Raw genomic sequence first — 16904 nt, 5'->3', positions numbered from 1 at the left:
ACTTTATTGTAAATCAAAGCAAATTTGGTATTCAATAATAAATCATAAACGCTTGCAAAGGCTGTGTTAGCTATACTGTACTCATTAGAACACATTCTTATATGGTATACAGTGATTGTGATACATTTTTGATCAGAAATGATAAGAAGTAAGAGATTAAGACAAAATGATTATACCGTTAGCATTATGTAAAAATACTGAATTATTTGTTTGTCCAAATATGGTGAATATGCACAGACAATTTGCAATAAAAAGCTGTAGCTTTTATTTTTGCAAACTTTCCCTTATTTTTTAACAGGCACTGCAAATATATCATCTGTGGCCAAGCCCACTGACACATGCATTTCCTTCTCCTTTCATCTTTATACTTCAGTCCTGCTCAGGCCTTGCACCAACTGTTTTCCCAAATCCTTCCTCTTAAAACTCCAAAATTCTCTTCGCATGTATATTTTTCTTGCAGACACTGATGCTCAAGATGAACATCAATTGTATCAATCATGTGAAAGTCATGAGCCCTACCTTCTGACTAAGCCATAAAAATAATAAATAAAGAAAAGTGAATAACAAACGATGACAAAACAAAAGATAACACTACTTCTTTGACATCTTCATTTCTTGAAGAGTTTCTTCACAATGTAAGCTAGTATGTTTTTGCCATTGATCCCTACCAAAGGCAAAGTTAGAAATTTTATTAAATCTAATATTACTAAACTTGTGAAATGTACGTTTTCTACAAAGCTACTTCAACAGGACAAGGCTCTATGGTTTGAATTTTTACAACTCAAAGAAGTAATATTGGTATTCTTGAATATAAAATACTGTCAGCTGAGTAACTCTGCACTCTTACAATTAGTTGGTCATCTTTACTCTTTTTACTCTGTTACTTGTTTCAGTTGACTGTGGCCATACTGGAGCACCGCCTTTAGTCGAGCAAATGGACCCCAGGACTTATTCTTTGTAAGCCTAGTACTTATTCTATCGGTGTCTTTTGCCGAACTGCTAAGTTACGGGGATGTAAACACACAAGCATCGGTTGGGGGGACAAACACAGACACACAAACGTATACACATACACGTATATATACATATATGACAGGCTTCTTTCAGTTTCTGTTTACCAAATCTACTCACAAGGCTTTGGTTGGCCCGAGGGTATAGTAGAAGACATTTGCCAAAGGTGCCACGCAGTGGGACTGAACCCGGAACCATGTGGTTCGTAAGCAAGTTACTTACCACACAGCCACTCCTATGCTGTCATTTATTCTTTCTTGAAAACTAAACTCAAAAGTGCAATCATAAATAAAAGAACATTGTTTAGTGTTGAACTCATCCACTAGGATTTCTGTCTAGGCATCAATATTATAACAGACAATGTTGCAATCCAAGTATAGAAAAGCAATATATTAATTGCATGATTGATTGAACTATTCCAAATAAGGTAAAGTTTCCATGCTGCTACTCCAACATATTTTGCTTGCACTGTAACAAAAATCTATGAAAATAGGAAGTTGAGCTCCTAAAATGGCATATATAATTGTTGGTGGGGTCCAGGTCTCTAATAAACATTACTTTGATTATATTCACTGATTTTTTATATCTACTTTTATGTCTGTAGTCAATGAAGTGCCAAGTAATTATCACTAAAAAATTGAAATTGTATAGTCACAGCAAAAAATTTATTTGCTAAACTTTTGCTGACAATGTATCCAACTTATTGCAAATATATACGCATTACAGAATACAGTTATGAAGAGTCAAGGAGTATTTTGTCTGAAGAGTGAGAATTTAGAATCAGTTTCTACAACCTTGTCTTAGACTTAGCACTTAATTAAGGAGTTTTGCACTGGTAACCATGAGGGGGGTAAATTTCTTTGATTTTCCAGAAAATAATAACAGAAATATTAAATTTCTAAATATCTCATAGAGATATGTGCGGTGGTGGAGCGATAAAGTGGTTGTATACTGTCAACTCAACATGACAGTCCCGTAATAACAGAAAGCATTGTAACAAATCAGGTCACTTACACAGTAATACAGGACTTGTATTGGTTATTTGTAGAATCAATTTGCTTACTTAAGGGATTCAATGAACAGCTGAAATAAATTAATAAACATTTTGGTTAGACTAAGAGACACACTGAAATGTAATAAAGATGTTCACTGGAAGCAGACAAGATAAAATGAATAAATTAATATATTTTCTTTTATAGCATTTTTGTTCTCCTACAAAGCTGTCACTGAGTTACTTGTAAAGAGATAGAAAAAATAGATCTTAAATCGCAAAGGCCAGAAAAGAAAGAATCATACCGCTCCTTGTGATAAAGGTTGTGGAAGACATTTTCTTCAGTCATTGCATTGATCTTCTTAAGAAGAGCAGCTTCAACTAAAAATGTGAAAAGTAAAACGAAATAGGATTAAATGAAGGCTAACAAGGGCTGGTAGGCATGCAATAACAGATTTACATAATGAAGCAAAAAAAGTAAGTACGTTTTGTTTCTGTACGGTGTGTGTGTGTATATAAAAAATACATATTATATTATTTTATAAATAATATAAAATAATATAATAGGTACAAGACATCACCAACGAGCAAAAAACAAGTAAACACACGAGATAAATACAGGACAAAATACCAAACAATACACAATAAGAACAGGACATCAATGAGTGAAAAATACGTAAACACATAACAAGAGACAAGTACGGAACAAAATATCAAAAGAAGTCTAACTCCTCCTCAGTTGTTGACTGTTTATTACTTCCTATTTTGAGCTCTTAACGATAAGATAGGAAAACTTCATAAGACAGCAGCATCCAGAAATTGTAAAAATATAAAATTTGTGGAGAGTTAGGGCTTTGAATGAACAAACAGCAAGAGTGGATGTACAGAGTAAACAATCAACAAAGACAAACATTAAGGGCCGTTAGGCCAAAGTACATTGTAATGGGTAACACCTGGGAGAAATTTTGAAAGGATATAGAATAAAGAGAAGAAAATAGTAGAAGAGAAAAAATGTCGGGAGGCAAGAGAAATGATGTCCAGCTAAGTGGACGCCGTGTCCAGAAAAGACAGGTGAGAGAAATGGCCTGTAATCATGTGTGAGCAAACAGGCAAAGGGGAAGGGGTCAAGAGAGAGAGAGAGAGTGATGGAAAGAAACAAAAGGAGTGAGGAGAAGGAAGAAGGAACGAAAGATAGACAGGGGACAGCAAAGAACGAGGGTGAGAAATGGAAAATAAAGAGGATTATTGAGGGATAGAGCAAAAGAAAGAAAACATAGTGTGGAGGCGCAGAAATTATAAATAAATGTAAGAATTTACTGCGGACAAGGCTGTGTGGCATTCAATTATGAATCAATAAGAAATACACAATAAGAACAGGACATCACCAATGAGTGAAAAATATGTAAACACATAACAAGAGACAAGTACGGAACAAAATATCAAAAGAAGTCTAACTCCTCCTCAGTTGCTGACTGTTTATTACTTCCTATTTTGAGTAATCTGTTTATGCATTTTTCACTCATTGTTGATGTCTATTTATTGTGTATTTTTTGTTCTTTTGTCTTATGCTTGTTTCTCATGTGTTTGCGTGTTTTATATTCGATGATGATGTCCTGTAGTTAATGTGTATTTTTTATTTATCTATAACCGAATACCACACAGCCTTGTCCACAGTAAGTTCTCACATTTATATATATATATATCATGATCATGATCATGATTGTTTAACGTCCGCTTTCCATGCTAGCATGGGTTGGACGATTTTGACTGAGGGCTGGCGAACCAGATGGCTGCACCAGGCATGGCTTGAGAAGGAACAAACAACAATAACAACACTGTTTGTACAATGGTAATGTTTGTTTACAATTAACATACAGAATCAAGATAAGGAAGCACAAGCATACATAAATACAATGAGCTTCTTTCAGTTTCCTTTTGATAAATCCACTCACAAGGCTGTAGTCAAACTGGGGCTATAGTAAAAACACCTGTCCATGATGTCATGCAGTAGGACTGAACATGAAACTATGTGACAGCAAAACTTCTTAACCACGTAGCCATGCCTGCATCTCAGTCTCTCTCACTGGCTTTGTGTGGTGTGGTGGTGCGTGTGCATGTGTACATGTGTATCTATCTATTTATCTATCTATCAATATACATATATATGGAGAGAATGAGAAAGAGAGAGCAAGCCATTTATAGATACGTGTGAATATACGTGTGTGTGTGTATGTATATATATGTGTATATATATATATATATATATATATATATATATATATATATATATATATAATATATATATATATATAATCACATATATGTGTCTATTTATACAGTATACATTTCCAGATATATTTAACAATACAGTACTTAATGGACAGTACCACATAAAAATATTTAAAAAGAAAAGGAACACAGAGCTGTAAGCTATAATATATACAGAAAAATAGTATTCATTGACAGCTATCAGGAACCTCATAATAGATATAACAGTGAAGGAAAAATAATGTTATGGCTACATCTATAAAAATAACATGGTATGTATATAGTGGTGGGGTAACAAACTGATCGAATGAATATAACATTAGTTGGTGGATAATTTAGAATGCTGCATTTTGTGTCCCATTATAAGAATGTTTTACCTTTAGGCAAAACATTAAACTACTGCAGTTTCAGTGTACTTAACTGAATTCAGAATCAAAGAAGTTACATTTTGAACATAAACATTGTATTGAATGCTGTAAAAATATTTAGTGTGGTGTATACTGTTTCTGCATAAAACTGACCACTATATATTAAGTAGATCATATAATACAGTTACAATACGAGGTTTTTATTTTTTTTTAAGCGACAGTAGGAAAATGAAGAGTTGTCATTATCAGTAGAAACAGAAAAAATAAATATATAACAAAAAAAAAAAACAATAATAAACAATAACTAACAACAATTGCTAAAAGAAGGAGCTGGTATGTGCTAACCACGACCAAGGCAGCTTGTTAATCGGCTTGCTAGAAACAGCAAATTATACCTGGCTATCATAAATCATCATTATCATTTAACATTCTCTAATCCAAGCTTGTATGGGTCAGATGGAATTCGTTGCAGCTGATTTTCTATGGCCACATGAGGGTTGGCAACAGTAAAGTCCTGTTACCAACTCTCACCTATTTCAAGGCAAGGTAATATTTCCCATGGTCAAACACATTTTTCACTGAAGACTGGAAATGAACAGCAGGCCTGTTTACAACCAGCACATGATCTGAAGACTTTGGGGTAAATACATACATACATCCAACATTGTGGCATGTCAAGCCCTGTCAAGCTGTCCAACCCCTGCCAGCATGGAAAGTGGACATTAAATGATAATGATATCTTCTCCATTTGTTTTTATGTCAATGCTTCCATGTTAATCTGGATACTAGATGAATACATTATCAAGACATTGTTTTAGAACTGGGAACCCCTCCAGTTGTTGACTTCCACCTATATAGTTCAAGAGATCTCTCACACCACATGTCTTTAAAGGAGCAAAAGTCACTGAATGATTTGTAGATAGGGGAAATGACAACAATGTCACTGCTTCTAGCTCAGTGATTTTTGGAAATGCATAAAAATAAACAAACACAGACACACACATACACATATAGACACAAGAAAGAATACCAGATGAACCATTTCTTTGACAGAACAGCCAATTTTCACAAAATTTATGAAACACCCAAACAGGCTCTGAACTATAATATTTTGAAAATTGATAATAATAACAATGATTTCAAATTTTGGTACAAAGCCAGTAATTTTAAATTGTAGGGGTAAGCCGATCATACCAACCCCAGTGCTCACCAAGAGGACGAAAGGCAAAATTGACCTGGGTGGAATTTGAACTCAGAACGTAAAAAAACATACAAAATGCCATTAAGCATTTTGTCCAGCGTGCAAATGATTCTGCCAGCTGGCTATTTTATTAACAACAACAAAAAACAACAATAACAATAATAATAATAATGTTGGATCATAGATATAGCATGCCCAGCTGACAACAAGGTATGCGATAAGGAAGACAGAAAAGTCAAGAGATACGACATGTTAGCTTGGGAAGTTAAGCAGTTGTGGTCGATGAAAAAGGTAGCAGTAGTATCAATAATTGTCGGAGCCCTGGGAACAGTGAGCAAAAGTCTCAAGAAGTATGTGGAACAAACAGGGGCTGCAATAAGGGTGGAACACTTGCAGAAAACAGCACTGCTTGGAACCGCTCGAATACGGCAGAAGGTGTTTGAAAAATAAGAGGTGTTACCTTAGTTCACAGGTAGTGAACAGCTGACACCATAGTACATCTCCAGCGTTAGATGCTGTGCAAAGGTAATAATAATAATAATAATAATAATAATGTCTTGCACAGAAAGAGTACAAGCATAGACATGACAAAATAGTCTAAAACCTCCACTGACTACTACGCCGTAAATATGGATATGAGGTTATGGGTGCTTGGTACTTACACTGGAAAAAGTAATGGATGAAAAGGGGAAAGCAAAAATCCTCTGGGACTTTGATTTCCAGACAGACAAACTATTACAGCACCGTAGGCCAGATATAGTAACCTTTAGGAGGGACAAACAAGAGTGCCTAATAATTGACGTAGAAGTGTCAGGTGATCAACATATCATCATGAAAGAAAAAGTTGATAAATATGGAGACCTGAGAATTGAGATCGCTAAGATGTGGCAGCTACAAGAGTTGAACATAAAGATTATCTCTATTGTCATCGGAGCATTGGGTTCAATACCACCGAATCTGAAAACCTTAGAAATACCCTACAATCTAGATGTATTGCAAAATTCGGCATTGCTTAGAATTGCATGCATATGGTGTAAAGTACTGTCTGTCTGAGGTCCTTGTTGTGACTTGACAAACAGTACAAATCCCTGGTAGACACAATATCTTCAATCAACAACCTCACAATATTGCATACTGTGCGATGTCTATAGTAATAATAATGATCATCTTCATCATAATCGTTTAATGTCCACTTTCTATGCTGGAATGGGTTGCATGGTTTGACTGAGGACTGGCGAGCCAGAGGCTGCACCAGGCTCAATCTGATCTGGCAAAGTTTCTACAGCTGGATGCCCTTCCTAACGCCAACCACTCCAAGAGTGTAGTGGGTGCTTTTACGTGCTACCAGCATGAGGGCCAGTCAGGCGGTTCTGGCATTGGCCACACTCAAGAGGTGTTTTTACATGCTACCTGAATGGGAGTCAGTCTGACGGCACTGGCAACAACCACGCTCGAATGTTGCTTTTCACATGCCACTGGTACATGTGCCAGTAGGGTGATGCTGGAAACGATCATGCTCCAATGGTGCTTTTCACATGTCACTGGCATGGGAGCCAATCCATGACCCTGGCAATGGTCACACTCGGATGTGTTTTTAATGTTCCACTGGTGCGAGTGACAATCGGGTGGTACTGTCATCGGCCATTAAGTTAAGATTATATAGGACTGAGGTAACTCCTTCAGAAGTTATACAGAAATAAAAAGTAGAAGAGTGCCATAGTTATCATGTGAAATTGGTTAAATGATATTTCCACAGGTTCAAAAATTACAAGTAAGTGGAAGGCATGCTAGATGCCGAAATATCGTTCAATCAATTTCAGAAAAAAAAAAAAGATAATGATAATGATAATAATAATAATAATAATAACAATAATAATAATAATAAATTACCTTCATCACAGATATTTGTATTTTCCAAGGTAGGTATTTCATTTGCAAGAATATTAAAAGCATGCTGAAAGAACAAAATTAGAATACCCATATAAACACTCACATATATATATATATAGACATATATGCATATACATATATACACACATACATAATATGCCCCACTCCCTCTCAAAGCTGAGTAATATTTGTTTTGCAGGTACTGGTGCTATGTAAAACGCTCTCATGTCAAGTCCAAGTAAAATGCATAATGTTCATGTATAAAGAAGGATGAATGCTCATCAGACAAGGCATGCAACATCACAATCATATATGAGACTGAAATCATTCCAACCAAACGGAATTAAATAACTTTATGACAAAATGCCAACAATAAAGGTAAGATTGACACAGCTAGAAACTTTGAATATTCACCTCAATCATAACAGAATAATACTGAACAAGGCAACAAAGCATTAAATATTAAGGACAAATGTTAAAATTAAATAACATAAAAAAACAGAGATGGTTTTAATATGAAGCTGTTTCACATACCTTCATACACTTCTTAGTCAACTCTGACAACTGTAAATCAGTGGAAAGGCTTCCCTTGATATCACAAGTTATGTCTAAAATTGGAAAACATACATGTTTAATGAAAAGTTACACATTTAAGACATTAATGTAGTAGGAGCAGAAAGCAGTGCATGTCATGTAACCTAAAAGGGCTTTATAGCTTGGGTGACAGTGATAACTTCGTAAAAGTTAATTCTATCAATCTGTTCATGGTTAAGTGTTATGTTGTGAGGAAAGAGTAAGAAGAAAAGCAAAACATGGTAATTGCCCCCTATTTACTTGCAAGCATAAAAGCACAATTCAGAGCTTGCTTCTGATCCCTTTGGGGAAACGAGAAAACCAAAACTCAAATATTATATCACATCACTAATCCAAGTTAAGGTACATGTAATAGGGATTAAGGCGTTGCACTCATGACCATAAAGTTGTAGACATGATTCCAGGACAGAATATTGTGTTTTGCCCCGGTGTACCAGCCATGTGCTGGTGCAGCCTGTTCTCTCTCCATAATTATAGTCATTATCAGTTAATGTCCACTTTACATTGTATGGGTTGAACACCTGACAGGAACAGACTTTTTCAAAGTATTGAAAGCCAATCTCAAAACACTGAACCTTTAGAAGATGACAGAGGACAAAGATATGTGGTGCATTGCTGTACTCAAGAAGATCTGCCTGCCTGCCTGCGTGTGTGCATATGTGTGTGTTAAGAAGAATTTTGGATAATTCTTTATTAGTGCATTTGTCAATTTAATCGAACTCTTCAGAAATAATGCATTATGTCTGAACAGTTTGACTGAACAGATGAGAGAGTTAATAAAGTACTATCTAAAATTCTAACTGCCTCCTTCTTCTTAATATACAATATCAGCACACCACTTCAAATATTCTATGCATATATATGTGTGTGTGTTTATTTGATATCTATTTTTACAAGCTGGCATTGGTTGCAGGGAAACTTATTTGAGGATAAATTTTGTGGCCTGTTGTTTTTCTTGTTACCAACCCTTACCTGTTTTCCAAGTAAGGGATTTCTTTTTATTCCACAAGCCATAAAAAGTGCAGAGTGACTGGTCATAAAGTCAACAGAAATGTAAATATTACAGCAAGGGTTGTGACAATCAAAATAAATATGTCAATATTCCTGCACATACATATACAATGGGCTTCATACAGTTTCTGCTTACCAAATTAACTCATAAGGCACTGGTTAGCAGAAAACTATTGTAGAAAACTCATACCCATATATAACTTTTGCTAATGTATATTAACAAAACATCTAAACAATGCAAAAACTGATTAAGAAAAATCACTTTGAACAAATATATCCTCTGCAGTATTTGTTCTGCCCATGTTACACTGAAAATTCCTTGTCACTCTTAGCATTAAAAATGCAATGAAGCATTGATTGATCCAATGAAAGCAATATATGAATAACCTATGTTTATAGGCTAAAACAAACTTTTTTTGAAACAATATATGCCTGGAACCATCTATATAACAACCATTAGTGACACAGATACAGTCACATGGGTCTGTTCAGTTTACTATAATCCTCTTGCATTCAAATTACTCTGTCAAATGTAATGTCACTGTTTAGAGTTAATCATGCATTATTTTGTAGCTTCAAGATTTTGATGATGTGCTTTCTTATTTTAAGAATGGCATTGCAAAGTAGGTGCGGCAGGCTGGATCTGGTTACTTTGAACATAAAACAGACAGAATATTTGGACTGTATATGACAGGTTTAAATGCCCAATGGATAAAAGAATGTGAAATGGAAAGAAGATGGTAAAATTTGAAGAACCCTGCTTATTTCTTACAAGAAATTGAAGAATTTTAAGAAAGAAAAGGAACGCTGGTTTATCTTCCATTCTTGTTAACAAGCTCATAGGCACAATGAGGTAAGAAGTTTGCTTCTTAACCACAAGGTTCTGAGTGCAGTCCCACTGTGTGACACCTTGGGCAAGTGTCTTCTCCTATAGCCACAGGCTGACCAAAGTCTTGATAGTGGATTTGGTAAATGGAAACTGAAAGCAGCCCATTGTGTATCATTATCATCATTAAACGTCCATTTTCCATGCTGGCATGAGTTGGATGGTTTGACTGACAACTGGTAAGCTGCATTAAGTTCCAGTTAGATGTGGCAATTGTTTCTATGGCTGGATGCTCTTCTTAACACCACCACACCAAGAATGTAGCGGGTGCTTTTTATGTGCCAGTTACGTAACACCAGCATCGGCCACAACTATGATCTCACTTGAACGGTACCACCGGAATGAATGTCAGTTACCCAATACTACGACTACGATACACTTGGCTTAATGTGTTTTCTCAAGCACAGCATATTGCCCAATGTTCAAAGGGTGCTTTTTATGTGCCAGTTACATATGGCACTGTTATCGGCCAGGACTCCAATTTCACTTGGCTTGACAAGTCTTCTCAAGTATGATATATCGCTAAAAGTCTTGGTCTCTTGTCATTGCCCCTGTGAGGTCCAACATTCAAACATCATGTTTCACCACCTTGTCCCATGTCTTCCTGGGTCTACCTCTTCCTCAGGTTCCCTCCACTGTTAGGGTATGGCACTTCTTCACACAGCTGTCCTTGTCCATATGCATCACGACCATACCAGCACACTACATCTGATGCCGTTTACGCCCAATTATTTTTTCAAGATGCTTACACTCTGTCGTGCATGCACACTGGCATCATACATCCAGTGAAGCATACTAGCTTCATATCTGTCAAGCCTACATGTGTCCTAAATGGTCACAGCCTATGTCTCACTGGCTGTTGACACACATGCATCATACAATCTGCCTTTCATTCTGAGAGAGAGTCCCTTTGTTACCAACAAAGGTAGGAGCTCATTGAACTTTACCCAGCCTATTCTCATTCTAGCAGCTATGCTCTCAGAGCATCCATCTCAGCTACTGACTTGATCACTTAGGTAATGGAAACTATCAATTACTTCTAGTTTTCTTCCCTGGCATTTGATGGAGTCTATTTCCTGTACATTTTTAGTGTTAACTGTACCCGTGCACCTTCCACACACAAAAACTATTTTCCCAGTTAACCTTCCTCTGATATTGTTGCACCTCTTATGTGTCTATAGCTTACACCAGGTCCATCTTATGGAGTTTTTACCTATGCCTTTTCTACAGGTAGAGCGGGACCATCTACCAGAAAAGATTTGTGATTTGTCTGCTCTCCTACTTACTAAGACTTTGGTTTTTACTAGATTAACTCTAAGGCCCTTTGATTCTAGGCCTTGCTTTCACGTCTGAAATTTCTTCTCTAGCTCTGGTAGTGATTCGGCTATAAGAAGAAAATCATCAGCATAGAGGAGCTCCCATGGGTAGCCTGTCTTAAATTCTTGTTATTGCCTAGAGGATTATGATGAGCAAGAGGGAGTAGAGGACTGATGGTTGGTGAACCCCTACTTATACGCTAAATTCATCACTATACTCATTGCTAATCTTCACCTTACTGATATATATATACACATATATATGTGTGTGTGTGTGTGTTAGTGTTTATATCCTTGTAACTTAGCAGTTTGGCAAAAGTGACTGACAGAATAAGTACTAGGCTCAGCAGAAAAATAAGTACTAGAGTCGATTCATTCAACTAACATTCTTCAAGGCAGTGCCCCAGCATGGCCACAGTCTAATGGACTGAAACAAGTAAAAGATAAAACATAAAAGAGGTATGTAGATTTAAATATTTGATTGTGTAGCAATTACATACAGTTGCATGTACTCTTTTACTTGTTTCAGTCATGTGACTGTGGCCATGCTGGAGCACTGCCTTTAGTCAAGCAAATCGACCCCAGGACTTATTCCTTCTAAGTCTAGTACTTATTCTATCAGTCTCTATTGCCGAACTGCTAAGTTACAGGGACGTAAACTCACCAGCATCGGTTGTTAAGCGATGTTAGGGGGGACAAACAGAGACACACACATACATATATATATACATATATACAACGGGCTTCTTTCAGTTTCCGTTTACCAAATCCACTCACAAAGCTTTGGTCGGCCTGAGACCATAGTAGAAGACATTTGCCCAAGGTGCCACGCAATGGGACTGAACCTGGAACCATGTGGTTCATAAGCAAGCTACTTACCACACAGCCACTCCTGCGCCTATGAATATATATATGTATGAATATACGATTCTTACATGTTACATCATAAAGCATTTTCTAACATAACCATAGCTACAAAATTGAAAAACATAAAATCAGCAGATATGTTTGAGTGTGACGAGTGTTACATAATATTATGACCCAGATTTGACAGAGCCCTTTTAGTTAGAAACCTAATGGTATTATTGTTGTTGCTTAGCTCTATATCAACCATGATTTAACAGACTTATGGTCAAAGGTATTTTGAGCCACAGCCATCTTGCATTACAACTTAAGACCATTTGATCAAATGTCTCTTTAAGATGATGATAACAGAGCATGATTTGAAGGAGATTTGGCTGTTATTTCTAGGAAGTCAACAATGTAAACACTCCACTGATTTCTGTGACCTGTAAGAATCATATCAGTTGGTTTATTATTAGATGAAATAAAATTATTCTTAAAGGTCACAGATAACATATATGATTAAATAGAATGTTACCACAGCATGGTATTGTAATAAAACTCAGACACCTTACTAGGTGTATGTTATTACAGTGAGGTGTAGTGAACTATGAAGAGTGAGGATCTTAGACATTGCAGCACTAGATTATAAATCTTTGACTCCACTACACCAGCTGGTAGTCCGACACCTTAAAAAGCCTCACTAAAGCGAGCCAATGAAGGAGTACCTACACTATTGGTCAACCTACAAGAAATAGCAGCCAAATTACACCTGCTATCTTAAGAAAGGAAGGACACATTGGATAATGTTGTCCTAAACAGAAAGTCTGACTGGTCAAGATTGATAAGGCTGAGCTATGGTTCAACAACAACATCATGGTAATGATAATATTAATATAAACCACATTTGGTTATGATAGCTATCTTCAATGGTTTTTTTTACCCCTTACTTCTATTAACACTACCAAATTTTGATGAATGTTCTACAAAAATCTCACCTAATTTGTTGTCTTGGAATTGCTTGGCTCTTCCTGGAGTAAAAGAAGACCTCCTGGCTTTCTTTTTAGTAAAATTAACCTTTTCTGTATCCACTTCCATTTCTGAAGTAAATGTGAGAAATACAAAAGAGGATAAAATAAAACAAACAGAATATACTCTTTCCTTTTCATCATTATCATCATCATCTTTTGATGTCCGCTTTCCATGCTGGCATGGGTTGGACGGTTTGACTGAAGACTGGCAAGCCAGGAGGCTGCTCCAGGCTCCAATCTGATCCGACAAAGTTTCTACAGCTGGATGCCCTTCCTAACATCAACCACTCTGAGAGTTTAGTGGGTGCTTTTTACATGCCACCGGCACAGGGGCCAGTCAGGCAGTACTGACATCAACCACACTCAAATGGTGCTTTTTACATGCCACCGGCACAGGAGCCAGTTTGGTCGGATTGGCATTGACCACACTCAAATGGTGCTCTTTAAATACCACTGGCACATGTGCCAGTCAAGCAGTACTGGCATCAGCCACAACAATGATTTCTTTAACTCAACAGGTCTTCTCAAGCACAGTATATTGCCCAATGATTGAAGGGTACTCTTAAATGGGCTGGTTATGTGACACTGGCATAGGCCTTGGCTACAGTCTCATTAGGTCTTCTCAAGCACAGCATATCTCCAAACATCTCAGTCACTTATTATTGCCTCTGTGAGGCCCAACATTCAAAGGTTGTGCTTCACAACCTTATCCCAGGTCTTCCTTTTGTATAATGAAATAATGTTCGTATGAATAAGCACACTACACATTCAGGAACATTAAAAACAAAAAAAAAAAACGTGGCTATGTGGTTAAGAAGTTTGTGTTGTAAGGTCCCACTGCACAGTACCTTGGGCAAGTGTTTTCTACTATTGCCTCAGGCCAACCTAACCTTGTAAGATTTGGTACTAAGAAACTGAAAGAAGCCATCGTATATACATAAATATAGATGAAAGTGTGTTTGTGAGAATCCTTGTTTTGACATCATGTGATGGCTGTAAACAAGCATCAGTCATAGAAGAGGTGCTGTTTATTTTCAGTCTTCCATGAAAACATGTCTAGTCCTGGGAAAATATTACTTTCCTTGGAAACAGGTGAGGGTTGGCAACAAGAAAAGTGGTCAGCCGTAGAGAAAGTGCCACAAAAAATTTGGTTCCATTCAAGCAAGCATCAAAAAAGGGACATTAAATGATGATGGTATGTGTGTGTGTGCTTAAAGCAGTAAAGAGAACCCCCAGCTTTATATATGAATTGCTATTTTTAATGAAATCAAGGTGGTTTCCAACTTTTTTTAAAACTCATTAAACACTTTGGCAACATGATTCTGGGTTCAGTCCTGCTGCGTGGTACCTTGGGCAAGTGTCTTCTACTATAGCCTTGGGCCGACCAAAGCCTTGTGAGCGGTTTTGGTAGATGGAAACTGAAAGAAACCCGTCGTGTATATATATATATATATATATATATATATATATATATATGTATGTGTGTCTGTGTTTGTCTCCCCAACATCGCTTGACAACCGATGCTGGTGTGTTTACGTCCCCGTAACTTAGCGGTTCGGCAAAAGAGACCGATAGAATAAGCCCTGGGGTCGATTTGCTCGACTAAAGGCGGTGCTCTAGCAGCGTTGCCGCAGTCAAATGACTGAAACAAGTAAAAGAGTATGGATGTAAAATACATTTTATCTCACTGAGAGAGAGAGAAAGATCAGGTTTTTCCATCTTTACTTGTGTGAGTGTGTGGTTCTGGTGTCTACGTGAGGACCACTCTTCTGCAGAATCCACTGTAACAAATATTCAAACTAGGTGTTTAGTCTGAAGGTTACGTTTTCCCAGCATCCAAAGGGCCACGAGGTGGTGGGGTTAAACAGGTAAACATTTTGAGATGAAAAATAACGGCAAAATTAATTTACATTTATTCTATTTAGTGTGGACTGCTTCCTAGATCCTCATACAATGATAATGATGAGGGGGTAGTGGAATGTGTGTGTGTGTGTGAAATATAAACATTGGCTCTCAGGTTGATAGTTTTTGATTTTCAGTGAAAATATTAATAAAGCCAATGAAGTATTCATGGCAAAATAAAGCGGTGGAGTGCAAGTGTTTGAGCAAAGTGTCAAACAATGAAATATTTCGATCCAAGAGAGAACTCCATCTGTTAAACAAGAAAAAAAAGAAGCCAAATCAGTCTACAATCTTAAAAATGAAAACAACATTGGATAACGTAGTTATGGATACGCTTCACGCCAACACCAGCTGAAAGAGTAGTGATGGATGAGATGATCAGGTTAAACAAGGTATTTTGACAATTTCGTTATCACATTTAGATATGAAAAAGCGGAAATACGAGGACATAGTTCCGACATAAATACCATAGATTTGATTTAAGTATGGTTTAACATTAATAAGAAATCCAAGTTAGCATTTCTTGAAGCTGTTATTTAATAAACATTGTCAACATTACATACAAAAAATGAAATGCAAACGATATATGAAACAAGCTTTTTAGTTTCGACTCAAGCAAAGAAATATGATTAACGGTATTCAGGTAGTGATTAATCCCATCTCTATTCAAGTAAGGTTTAGTTGGGGATTAAATAAAATCGTCCGTTATTTTTAACATCGTAGGAAATTTAAAGAAATTTGGCAACTTATTTTAACAGCTGGTGTTACCACACAGACTTTGACAAAAGTGATTTGATGGAGTATGCATTTTTATTTTGATTATTTATTCATTATTAACATGTGCCACTTGTTTTCTTCTTTTTTTTACCATCGAAACAATAAAGTTCGGCGTGATAAATATTAACATTTAGTAAGCGAACTAAAAATATCGATGGTCAACTTAGAAAGAAAAGGATCTAGATTACATTGCTTGGGAAACCTGTTAAGTTTATAATCCTCGCGTGGTATTTTTGATAATTTAGATACGAGAAAGTGGAAATAAGTGAACATAATTCCAAAACAAATAGCACAGAATTGATTTAAATATGATTTAACATTACTAAGAGACACAAGTTAAAACTTTTTTGAAGGTGTTATTTAATAAACATTGTTGACATTACGTACAAAAAATGAAATGAAAATGGTATAATTAGCAGACTTAATGGTGTAAAACGAACCTTAAGGACAGAAACATAAATTAAGCAAAATCTAATCAAAGATTTATAAACGAGATGTTATTTACTGGATCTTATTTGGTAATTATTTTAGTCTTGGTCAAAACTATCGTATTCATTCAAAAAGTATCCATTTTGCCACTGTTTTCAATTTTAGCCAATAGAAATGCGTTTTATACAACATGACGGTTAAAGATCCAATGACAATCAAGTTTACAAAATTGCTAAACTTTATACACGATTATTAAAACCCACTAAAAATACAGGAAAAGGGAATTTTATTTAAAAATAAATGAATTAATGACAAATATTTTCGTTACTTTTTTCTAATGTTTTTTGGCAAGTTATTTCCATCCCTTCCATAGTTATGGCATTAAA

At 36.2% G+C, this 16904-nt stretch overlaps 1 protein-coding gene across 3 annotated transcripts in view; it reads right to left on the bottom strand.

Moving 5' to 3' along the window:
- Positions 1-16676, bottom strand: part of LOC115230613 — a 29834-nt gene extending 13158 nt beyond the window's left edge. For 2 of the 3 annotated variants that reach the window (XM_029800763.2, XM_036498724.1), the window contains exons 1-6: positions 16530-16662; positions 13378-13479; positions 8264-8337; positions 7730-7793; positions 2308-2383; positions 2026-2094 (exon numbers count right to left, since the gene is read on the bottom strand). In XM_029800763.2, coding sequence (XP_029656623.1) covers positions 2026-2094; positions 2308-2383; positions 7730-7793; positions 8264-8337; positions 13378-13477 — 383 coding nt within the window. In that variant the 5' untranslated portion in view covers positions 13478-13479; positions 16530-16662. Of the gene's footprint in view, positions 1-2025; positions 2095-2307; positions 2384-7729; positions 7794-8263; positions 8338-13377; positions 13480-16529 lie in introns of all 3 variants that reach the window. The other variant, XM_029800755.2, reaches the window with a different exon arrangement.
- Positions 16677-16904: the final 228 nt, after the last annotated feature.

Source organism: Octopus sinensis, linkage group LG2 (genome assembly GCF_006345805.1).
Source record: "Octopus sinensis linkage group LG2, ASM634580v1, whole genome shotgun sequence".
Classification (NCBI taxonomy): Eukaryota; Metazoa; Mollusca; class Cephalopoda; order Octopoda; family Octopodidae; genus Octopus; species Octopus sinensis.
Note: the sequence above shows the minus strand (reverse complement) of the source record. Positions and strands in the feature narration are given on the sequence as shown.